The sequence below is a fragment of the Camelina sativa genome, chromosome 2 (assembly GCF_000633955.1).
Source record: "Camelina sativa cultivar DH55 chromosome 2, Cs, whole genome shotgun sequence".
NCBI lineage: Eukaryota > Viridiplantae > Streptophyta > Magnoliopsida > Brassicales > Brassicaceae > Camelina > Camelina sativa.
Window position 1 is genome coordinate 25,379,256 of NC_025686.1, and position 12,539 is coordinate 25,391,794.

Here is a 12,539-nt window from a genome sequence, read left to right on the forward strand (position 1 = left end):
AAAAAAAAAAAAAAAAAAAAGGGGCAACCATCACTAAATGTTGTTTTTGTTGTGAAATAGAAAAATGTTATTAACATGAAGCCAGGTGATAGAGTTATTTTTTGCAGAAAAAAAATAACCCAAAAATAAAACTTTTGGGAAGGCAGGGGAATGCATGTCTTGGACTCTTGTCTGGTGGTTCTTATTGGGACCCTAGTGTTAATAGGAGAATGGTGATGATTTTGTTGAGGGAGTTTTGTAAAAACACAAAACATTATGAAATTATGGTGTTTACTTGTTGCACATACATGAATATCATCTTTTTTACATATCATATATCTTTGCTTACCTTTCATATGATATGATATGTGATTTATATACTCCTTATCAGATATACCCTTTACAAATATTCTTATATTCTAATTCTATATCCCTGGCGATTATGTCTCGCATATACCGCAAAAGAAGGCTAAGAAATTCAATATTTATTTCTTGGTTTTGTTGTAAACCATATTTTGTTAGATTCTGCTCATCATAGTGTTGTTGTATTACCAAAGCATAACGAAAATAACAAGCCGTAGTTCAGTTTTACCCAAAACCTTTCTGATTACTAAACAATCATTTAACTACTATACATACGAGAATAAGATATGTAACTGACGTGTATCATATTCAGTGGTTTGAATGATGAGGATTACAGTCAGAGAGGAGACCGTACATCTTCCGCATCATAAGGACATAACCTAATGCTGTGATCTGTCATCTGTGTAGTAGTAATTTAACAGATAAGTCAATTAAGTTATCATTAATGTATTTAAGCAAGTCAATAATTATCACCTATCAGAAAATTTTATATGAGCACGATAAGCATCAACCACTTTTTTGGTGAACAATCCCATGTTCATCGTTACGTGAAAAATGCCGTCATTGGAGCGACTATTTTATTTATAGTATTAACTAAAACTTTCTGAAACTTTTACAAAAAGGAGCCCCCAATTTATTCACGCTGAATGAAAGTAAATCTCTTTTTAACCCACAACTTTTGACTCTAATCTATTCACACCGTTTACTTTCGAATTAAGCCACTTGGAGTCTATACTAGTGATGTTCACTCCAAAAGCCCGTATCTACGCATATCCAAATCAATTGAAAAATCCGAATCTTAAAACTTATCTGAATCTTTCAATTTGTCTAATTCGTTTTCTTTTCTTCTTCTAATTATAACCTCGACCGAACGATAAAAGGAAATATTTTAATAGTTTTTTTTCTTAATTAGACCAATAGAGCTTCAATATCTTTGTAACGAAAGGCTTACCAAGTTAACTTGGTTAAGAAACTCTCTAAATTGTCTATTTAAGTTTTCTTTTACATATGCATGAAACTTAAGTCTACCAAGTTGAGCCATAATAACTTAAATAAACGTTAGAAGTCAATGAGCCACATTACTCTCATGTAATGAGAGATTGTTTTTGAGACATTATTTTTTGTTTGACCTTCCCACAATATTTGAATATTCTTAACCTATAAACATTGGACTTTTTTGCCTTCCCTACATGTGAAAACAATGTGTATAACTAAAACAAATTCTATATATATAAGATTTCGATCACCTTGTTAATAATATCGTTAATTCTAAAAACTATAAGACTTTAAGTTCTGCTTACAACTATACTTGCCAAAACAAAATGTGACAAGTGTATAACGATAAAACAAACTATAGGACTATTAATCTACCGAAATTTTGTTGGTGAACCGTGGAAAACACAGGATATATCTATTTTACTATCGATACAATAGTGCTTCGAAGCATTCAATAAATTTAACGATATCTTAGAAATCATATACATCAAAGAACTTTATGTTTAGAGCTTCTATATTGAGATGATTCAAAGCTAAGGAAGATTTAAGAAAGTCAACTTATCATTTCGTTTCATAGTGAGGATATGCGAATATCATAGGCGGAAAGTATATAATATAATCTATAAACTATACAATATAATATATGCATACACATAAATTTCAAAAACGTTAGAGCATTTTTGTAGGAAGCTTTTTTAAGTTAATTACTTAATACATTTGGTGAGTCGACCACATGGAATGTTCAAGAGACATAGTAGTATTTAAAATTAGTTAAAGACGTTTTGACACTTTTTGCCTTCATTGATATGTACGGCTTCCTAGTCCTAGGCTCTTTAAGCCATCGCCAATGCCAACTGTCAACGTTCGCCATTTTAAAGAAATTGCACAATATGTATAACATGCCAGGCTGCCAATATGCCTAATAGTTTTTACACGTATTTTTGTAAATTTCATTTTAGTTATCTATCTAGAAAATTTTTTTTTGCAAAATGAAACGTTTTCTTCTTCATTTTACTTAAATTTGTAATGATAAATTATAAGAATTGTTACTAAATAGAAAAATTTGTGAAACAGAAGTTGATAAATACCTTAATATCTTATACTTTTTGCTTTGATACCTTGCAATTGTTGCTTGGACTTTTTATAAGATAATACTAAGTTACTAACACTTGATAAAACCTCACGACTCCTAAAAAATAGTATATTATACAATAAAAACGGTTCAGTCAAGAACCCAAAAAATCGATTCATAGATCAACGTTTCAGGTTAACTTATTGCATCGCTTATCTGTCAGACAAAACTCATAACACAAATGTGGTATACGTATGAAACGTACTATAATATGTTTAGTTCTCAAACTTTAATATTATTTTTCAGCCATTAGTAATCAAAATAGTCATATCTAATACTAAATACTGTCATCATTTGACAAAAATAGAATTTGCACAAATTGCTAGAGTCCTTATTTAATTTTTTCTTATATTATTTAAATTTCATTATTGGATCCACCTAACCCTACGTACAGGCCACCATATGATATTGGTATCCCCTCTGGCTCTATATATAGTTTGAATATCTCAGTTCTCCAACTTACACCAAAACACAACAAAGAGCACTAAGCATTCTCTCTTATCTCACTCTCATCTTAAAATGGCGCCCAACCATTCTAATGACGACGAAGGCTCCATTGGAACCTCCTTGCATGGAGTTACAGGAAGAGAACAAGTCTTCTCTTTCTCCGTCGATCCTTCATCTCAAACCGTCCAATCAGATGATCCAACGGCTAAATTCGCCCTTCCGGTTGATTCCGAACATCGAGCAAAAGTGTTCAACCCACTCTCATTTGCAAAACCTCACATGAGAGCTTTTCACTTAGGATGGCTCTCATTCTTCACTTGCTTCATCTCAACCTTCGCCGCTGCACCATTAGTTCCCATCATCCGTGACAACCTTGACCTCACCAAAACTGACATTGGGAATGCCGGAGTTGCATCCGTCTCTGGTGCCATTTTCTCAAGGTTAGCCATGGGAGCGGTTTGTGATCTCCTTGGTGCGCGGTACGGGACTGCCTTCTCCCTCATGCTAACGGCCCCAACCGTCTTCTCAATGTCGTTTGTTGGTGGCCCCAGCGGATACTTAGGCGTCCGGTTCATGATCGGATTCTGCCTCGCCACGTTCGTATCGTGCCAGTATTGGACCAGCGTCATGTTCAATGGTAAGATCATAGGACTAGTGAACGGTTGCGCAGGCGGGTGGGGAGATATGGGCGGTGGAGTGACTCAACTCCTTATGCCAATGGTCTTCCAAGTCATCAAACTTGCCGGAGCTACTCCGTTCATGGCGTGGCGCATAGCTTTCTTCGTTCCCGGATTACTTCAAATTATTATGGGCATTCTCGTCCTCACTCTCGGCCAAGATCTACCTGACGGTAACTTAAGTACCCTTCAGAAGAGAGGTCAAATCTCTAAAGATAAATTTTCCAAGGTAATTTTCTATATATATACTACCTCATCTATAATTATATAATAAATCCATATCATGGTCTCATTAAAAGAATCTTGCAAACATTACATTTTACATATAGTCATGAAATTAAACTTTGCGAGTATCTTTTTCAGGAAAAAGTCATTGATATTGCGATTAAGTTGTTATCAGCAACATTACGTAATTATACAGAATTTTTATATGTTTCTTTACTTAATAAATTTCTTATCTTTTTATAGGTTTTTTGGTTTGCTGTGAGGAACTACAGAACATGGATTTTATTCGTTCTTTATGGATTTTCCATGGGAATTGAACTAACGATCAACAACGTTATCTCCGGATATTTCTACGACAGGTTTGAGTTCTTCTTCGTTTAACCCAAATTGAAATGATGATCTTACTTCTAGCACAAGGTAACCATTGTTTACTTGTTGTCTACGTATGTCAGGTTTAACCTTAAGCTTCAAACAGCTGGTATTGTAGCAGCCAGCTTTGGAATGGCTAACTTTATAGCCCGTCCCTTTGGTGGCTACGCCTCCGATGTGGCAGCTCGGATTTTTGGCATGAGAGGCCGGTTGTGGATCTTATGGATCTTTCAAACCATAGGAGCTCTTTTTTGTATCTGGCTAGGTCGAGCTAGTTCACTTCCCATAGCAATCTTAGCAATGATGCTCTTCTCAATCGGTACACAAGCAGCTTGCGGAGCTCTCTTTGGGGTTGCACCTTTTGTCTCACGCCGCTCTCTAGGGCTCATATCGGGATTAACTGGTGCGGGAGGAAACTTCGGGTCTGGTTTGACTCAACTGCTTTTCTTCTCATCATCGAGGTTTAGTACAGCGGAAGGACTCTCGTTGATGGGTGCTATGGCAGTTTTGTGTACACTCCCGGTTGCGTTTATACATTTTCCGCAATGGGGAAGCATGTTTTTAAGACCGTCGAGCGATGGAGAAAGATCGAAGGAGGAATATTATTACAGTTCTGAGTGGACAGAGAACGAGAAAAACCAAGGATTGCACGAAGGAAGCATCAAATTTGCTGAAAACAGTCGGTCAGAGAGAGGCCGGAAAGTAGCCTTGTCAGACATTCCGACCCCGGAGACTGGAACTCCAACTCATGTTTGAAGACTAGCACAAGAGATTTCCCTTAAAACGTTACGCTCATCTAGTCCGTTTTAGTAGTTTCGTGTCATATATGAGATATGTGTGTACCGAGTAAGATCTTTTCTTTGATAGGTTAGGTTCGATGAGCTTGGTACACTCGAGTATAAATTATTGTAATGTTGTTTCAATGAAAGGCAAAAGTTCATCTACTCTTTATTCCCGCAACTATAAGCTCTTCTTTAATCAGATTTATATGTCAAGTGACAAGAAAGAAAGAAAAATAAAGATCTCTGTTGAAGATGCTTAAAATGCTAGGAGTCCACATGAAGAGAACTTTATGAACAAAGACCACGGAAGAAGCAATTGAATGAGTAATTTTCACATCACAGAAACAGAACCCATCGAAAGAAACAGAGCAGAGTATGAGTAACTAATAAACTACAAAAACATTTTCGAATCTGGAATTCTGAAGATTGAGTGTAAACATGTAAAAGGGGTTGGTTACCTCCACAAAGATTAAACGCAATAATGATCGTCCAAGTCAATTCTTTTTTTTTACTCCATAACTGATAACAGATTCCTTCACCAGAACCAACATAAAGATTCTCAACGAATATGCGAATATAATTTAGAGAAGATTCTCAATTTAACAGTAAATATATAATACCCATAATCGTCAACATCTCAGTCTTTAAAGAAAATAAAAAATCCTACAATACCACCAAAAATATTACTGTCTCTCTGTTTGGCCTTTTCAAAAAACGTTCAACAACAATAACAAAAAAAGAAAAGAAAAAAAAGTGCATATAGATGATGATAATACTAATAATATAGAAAGAATCTCTGACCTCTTAATGCGTAAGAAATGCAGAGATTTGGAGTATGGTTTCTCTCAAGTGTTTGTGGCTTCAGTACTCTCGTTAAAAAAACCATTCCCAAAACCATCAAAAACCAAATCATTCCTCTCCCTCTCTCTCGGCATGAATGACCCAATCGAGTCTTGTTTCCAAGAGGAGGAGACGACTTGACTCTCTTTATCTTCAATCTTCAAGACCGGCTTTAGCCTTGAGGTGCCTCTTGAAGTCCATAATGTCACCGTTCCATTTAGTTATGCATTGTTTCTCACAAACCCATATCTCATGAGCCACTTGGTTGATCAGCCTGAAGTCGTGACTGACCAGAACCAAACCACCATCCCACTCGTTCAGTGCCTCAGCGAGCGAGTCAATTGTCTCAATATCCAAATGGTTAGTTGGCTCGTCCAACAGAAGCATGTTAGGCTGCTTGTAAGCCAACCACGCAAAGATCACTCTGCTCCTTTGTCCATCAGATAGATTCTTCATTGGCATGACTTGTGCCTTACCAGTTAGACCAAATCTACCAATAGCAGCTCTCATCTTCTCCTCTTCGGTACCAGGGAACTCCCTCATCATGTAGAGAAGTGCAGGTAATTCCAGGTCTAGCTTCTCAGCCAGATGCTGATGGTACTGAGCAATCTTCAAGTGGTTGTGACGTCGCACCATTCCTTCAGTTGGGTGCAACTCACCAGTCATGAGCTTCAAAAGCGTACTCTTTCCAGCTCCATTAGGTCCCACGAGAGCAACCCTTGAGTCCAAGTCGACACCAAAGTCGATGTTTTTGTAAATGAGATAGTCAGGTGTGTACCCAAAAGAGACCTCCACAAACTGGAGCACTGGCGGTGGAAGCTTGCCAACATCAGCAAAACGGAAAACGAGAACGCTGTCTCTGGCAACCTTCTCAGTGAGCCCACCTCTCTCCATCTTTGCCAAAGTTTTCTCCTTACTCTGCGCTTGACGAGCAAGCTTAGCTGAACCGTGACCAAACCGAGCAATGTACTCCTTCATGTGAGAAATCTGCTCCTGCTCCCATCTGTATTGCTTCATCTGGTTCTCTTCTAGTTCAGAACGAGTCTGGCAATACTGATCAAAGTTACCAGTGTAGTACTTGAGCTGCTTGCTTTGCATGTGGATGATGTTAGTACAGACTCCATTCAAGAAATCCTGTGAGTGGGATACCACAACAAGGATGCGGTCAAAATTCTTCAGGCTCTCTTCTAACCAGACACAAGCTTCCAAATCTGTTACAGGAGACAACATTAGAGCCAGCATTAGAACACACAACAATAATAATAAGAAAAACAATCTGAAACAAGTAGAAAAGAAGAAAAGATCACCAACCTAAATGATTTGTAGGCTCATCAAGCAAAAGGATAGTTGGCATAATGAAGAGAGCTCTTGCTAATGCAATTCTCATCCTCCAACCACCAGAAAAATCTTTAGTCTTCTTAGCTTGCATCTCCTTGTCGAAACCAAGACCAAACAAAATCTCAGCAGCACGCTTCTCAGCAGTTGCAGCATCCATTGCTTCTAACCTCTCATAGATAGAATCAAGACGCTCACCGCCTCCATCATCCTAACAATCACAAAACAACCATAATTAGAATCCAACACAGAAACAAAGTTCAATTAAACAATCTCTAGTCAACTGTTGAATTATATATCACACAAACCTGCTCAACAAGAAGTTCAACTTCCTTCTCCAACCTCAACCTCTCCTCATCACAGCTAACAACAGCCTCAAGGGAAGACATGTCAGTAGCTTCAATCTCATGAGAAAGATGATAGATATCCATATGGTCAGGAATAGGAATCTCTCTGCGTCCAATCGCAGTTAAAAGAGTGGACTTTCCACAACCATTCAACCCAAGAAGACCATAACGCCTCCCATAGTTAAGCTCCAACATCGAATCGATAATAAGATCATGACCATGAAACGTCACAGACAATGACTCAATCTGCAAACATAATATATAAACAGATTCCATCAAAACCAAGTCCGGATTAACAAAATCTAAACTTTTTACAATCACAGAATCAATTAATTAAAACAGATCTGTTCTAATTCACTAGAATAGGATAAGAGAGGGCTTACTCGAATATCCCTAGATTGAGGATGGGAACAGAGAACACCGGTACAGGTCCGATCAGAGATTTGAAGAGCTTCGACACCACTGGATAAGCTATCAGCAGCTCCATTGGAGGAAGTAGCGGCGGATTTAGAAGCGGCAGCAGCTTTACCACCTCTTTTAGCGGCGGCGGCAGCTTTCTTCTGAGCTGCCTTCTTCTTGCTAGCATCAGACACCATCTTCAAATAAAAAATCTCCCTGAATTATTTAAAAACGAATCCAAATTAGAGAATCAGACGACGGAGAATACAATACAGATCGTGGAATCGAAGAAAAGTGAAGAATTAATACCTGTGGGATTGGGGAGATCTGTAGATCTAGGGTTTTCAGGAGTTCGGCAAAAAAAACAAAATTAGGGTTAATGGTTTGGTTTCTGTTGAGGCGAGGCGGAAGAATAGGTTTTTATAGGAGATGATAGTTCTGGGCGTGCCACGTGTACGGCGACACTGAGTTTGCTTTTTTTTTTTCTTTTTTTTTCAGTTTGCGTATCAGAATCCAACACAAACACCAACACCAACTTTGTACTTCAACTTTGGTCGGTCCCGAATAATATGCTTCTTTTTTATGGGCTTTAAATATGGGCTTTCTAAGTTAAATCGAAGCCCAAGGCTTTTTCTTATGTTGTGTTATTATTCTCCCAATGCTTCGGCGCCGACTTGCAACTATAGATAGGCCTGTGTTTCGCAAATGTCTTATCCAGCCTCTCAAGTTTACTTGCATACATTACAATTAACAATCTACGTAGTCTTATTTAAAGATGTTTGGTTCATATAAGCAAAGTGTTAGTTTGGGTTCATATAGATAATTTTGGGCTATAACTTGTTAATTAGGTTGATTTCAGGAACTGTTTTGGGTTACCAAAACACTTCCATTTTGTTTTGTTTTCTTAGTGTCGTATTTATAATAAGATCGACATTTTGTGAGTGGAAACAATGTTTATGTTGTTATCATGTTCATATATTTTAATCCTATCTTCTTCTTTGATGTATTACGCTTTGGTGCATGCATGTTATATCCTTAGCAATTCTATATTTTTGTGGTTGTCCGTAGTCACCTTTCTTCACTTGTCCTTTTAACATACTTGAGAAACCATCCACGTAGCTGATGTAAATATAGAAAACTCATTCTAATATTGAATATGGTCATAAAATATGAAAGGTCATATCCATAAATTCTATCAGCTTTTTGTGTGTTCTATTTCATCTTGTAGATAGACTGTAGAATGTAGGCATTCACGAGTGTTATAAGTGAGAATAGTTATACTTGTAAACAGAGATGAAAAGCTGATTCTACTATTCGGAAGTTGAAGAATCTCCTAGTAGATTGAATGTTCACTCGATGAGATGTATCAGAAGATCTTTCTCATTTTCTTTAACTTTGTCATTTTTTTTCCTGTGTGTATTTATTGTAACTCCAAATGCCTATGCAATTTTTAAAGTTAGATATGTTATAAGAAACACAAAAAATGACCGCACATTCACAAAAAGCCTTAATGTATTTTCACAGGGTTTGTTTACAAATACTAAAAATAAAATAAAATCTGCATGGCCATCCATACATCTGAATTCCGTGTCAAAAAAGTGAATCATGTAGCTAATTTAAGCTAAGACGAGTGAAAATAGAAAAGACAAACTAAAAAGCTCAAACCAAAGACTTGAGTTATTGACTTGTATATGTCAAGTCAACTTAGTCGTCTGGTCTGGGAGGAAGATTCAACGAAACCGTGTCAATTGAATCGTGTCTCCGTGGAAAGAAATTGATGTTTTCATATTTGGATTTTGTTTTCAAAGGAAGAAGAAAGTTCTTCGTCCTTTGTCATCATTCACTCATTGCAAAAACAAGTTTGGAAATTAGTGTATGGGAGAAATCAAATCAAATTGAAATTTTCACAAAGTACCAAAGTAGAGAAAAAAATCATACGTGAAGATGAGGAAAGTAAAAAAGCGCAAAGCATTGACTCCTAGAAAGGCTAAATGTCTTTCTCCTTTCCTCTTTTAATTTGATTTTTATCATTTTATTCCTTTCATTGTGGTGGACCTCATTATCATCACCTCCTTGTGCAAGAAGGTGTTGTTGTGAATAGAGCCTACGTTTTCAATACTTATGTCTACACACACATTGGTCTATATTACTACGAAATCATGATAGTTGAACCGATCATTTGAATGAATCCAATAGACTGTTTTTAATTTCTGTTTGACCACAGTATTGACACATGATGGATGATAAATCCCAAAATAGTAATAAATTTTCTGAAAATGTGAGTTTGAGGGCAAATTGCAAATTTGCGTTTTTTCATTCCACAACTAAAGTGGCTATTAGATAGAACTTAGTAAACTTTTATGTTTTCATAGTCCACCAAATCCTAAGATCTATATGGTCCAACAAATAGTACTAAACTCAAGGTCTATGAGTCATTTGAAAGACATCATATAAAAGAAAACTCACATTGAAGTTTTAAAAATAGACATACCAAATAACTTTTCTACAAAGCCATAAGTACTTTCTTTATTGTCAGTTGTTAAACCATTATTACTATATACATATCAAAGGACAACAACACTCAAACGAAAATTCATCAAGACGTAAGTTGCATTCTGTCCAAGTGTATATTGAGACAAATCTTATACACTAAATAATATGAGATTTAACCAAATTTATAGAATATATTAGCATCACTGCGTGCACTGTGTCATAATTTACTTTCTTTTAATCATTGTTAGTTGCTTATGAGCTGATAATCTTTAAACATAGCTTGATACAGATATGCTTTAAGCAATGACCTCATATGAATATATAAATATATACCTAAAAAAAGGAAAATCCCTAAAAAAGTTAGTTTGGGTTCGCTTTGTTTTATCATTAGTTTGGGTTCGAATTCTCCCAATAAAATACCTAAAAAGAAAACTGTAAATGAATATATATGTTTATATGTTATATGTTGTAGCTTGGGTTTGGTAAAATTAAGTTTAGTAATAATATAATTGTTTGCATAGTACTGCAAGTAAAAATAATGTATGAATAAAAAGTGCATCATGAAAACAACAAATTATATATGCATGTAATAAAGAATCCTCGAATATTCTGGTCACATTTACATTTTTTTTTTTTTTGTTTTATACGAATTATTATGTGCATTGAAAAATTTATAACATCTTCCAATGTAATTTTTTTCTTCTTTATATTTTTTTACCTTTTTCCCTTTTCTTTAACTTTTTTTTTTCTTCTCCTTTTTTCTTTTATCTTTTATCTTTTTTTTTTCTTTCTTTCTTTTATGGTCTTTTGGTCCACTTTTCTTGGCATACCCTAATAAAAGCCCACGTGGTAAGAACCAACGACAATCATCAAGCCTATGTAAAGAAAAAAAACAAAGGGAATCATTTTGATCCCTAATCTATTTTAAGATTATCTTAACTAACCATTTGAATATTTTTAAATATTTTAGGCATTGCATTAACCAAAATGTATAACGAAGAACGACCTCTCTTGTCTTGCAACTAACTTAAATTATTGATAAGAAAGATGTAAATGAGGAAAAATCATGTGTCTTCTTCGTAAACTAGTTTCTTATATTTGTCGACCAAACTGTCCCTATATGACTATATCGACAAACAATAATTGATTTAGTGAGTTCCTTTGGCTTATAACATTATTTTCTTGCTTACCATTTTTGTTTAATCTATAGATTTTTTTAAGTTCTTTCCTACACCTGTCAGATTACACAAATTAACCATGGTATGCCGACAAAAAAAAAACCATGGTATAAATAGTGTGAATGAATCTTAAAAATGTGGTTATCTTTCTAATCAAAATGTTTACAACGGCAAAATAAAAATTAGCAATGGGGATTCGTAAATCGAATAAGTAGTTCTACTAAACCACCACTACTCTTGTTCCCCGTTCAATTTCAATTTAAAAATTACAATGAACTTCAGAATACAAATAAAGCTTCTTATCAAGTTTTTTTCGACAACTATAGCTAAATTAACGGATAAACTTTACATATTTGTAAAGTGAAAAAAGGTTTCCTACATGAAAAAAAAAATCTTCCAGTTAATATTTTATTTGTAAGAAAAAGGATAAAGAGAATGAAATTTATAAGCGTGTTAAAAGCTTTATTAGTTTACCTTTATGTGATTTATTTTTAAATCCTTTAGTTTCCTCGAACTCGAATGTAACTTTCCTAGAAAGACATGTATGATGATGAAGCATAGCATCATGATGATGCATGAAGCACCCCGCATCATGATCCCAAATTCTCAACACATGTTCATGCATGTATTATTAACTTAATTAATATTGAATGTGATGTCGCATCAAACGCACATGCACAATAAAAACATGAATACGACGACTATCTTGATGTTAAAAATAAAAATTAATGACTATTTTTTCTACAAGAAATAAATATATAATCTTTTGGCATTACGTTACCATAAAAGAGTAAAAGGAAATAAAGAGTAATGCGAGCATTGATGTCATGGGTTGGCATTCACTATATGTTGACTTGCTAATCGACTTCGCTAACATATTAACTAAAACTTCTCTTTTTGACCAAAACAATGCTTTGCTAATTTAATTTTGACTTTTCACCTGTAGTTCAACACTACTAACCCTGTATTAACTTCAA

General features: G+C 35.3%; 2 protein-coding genes across 2 annotated transcripts; one reads left to right on the top strand and one right to left on the bottom strand.

Annotated features, from left to right (window-relative positions):
• Window positions 2,961-5,142, top strand: LOC104738237 (high affinity nitrate transporter 2.3-like). Its single transcript, XM_010458445.2, has 3 exons — window positions 2,961-3,823; window positions 4,063-4,178; window positions 4,272-5,142. The coding sequence occupies exons 1-3, from the start codon at window positions 2,990-2,992 to the stop codon at window positions 4,942-4,944; spliced, it is 1,623 nt and encodes a 540-aa protein (XP_010456747.1). The 5' UTR covers window positions 2,961-2,989; the 3' UTR covers window positions 4,945-5,142.
• Window positions 5,548-8,303, bottom strand: LOC104738244 (ABC transporter F family member 1). The gene is made up of 5 exons (XM_010458449.2): window positions 8,201-8,303; window positions 7,876-8,107; window positions 7,454-7,738; window positions 7,122-7,356; window positions 5,548-7,021 (listed from the first exon to the last, which is right to left on the bottom strand). Exons 2-5 carry the CDS (start codon window positions 8,086-8,088, stop codon window positions 5,964-5,966), a joined length of 1,791 nt encoding a protein of 596 aa, XP_010456751.1. The 5' UTR covers window positions 8,089-8,107; window positions 8,201-8,303; the 3' UTR covers window positions 5,548-5,963.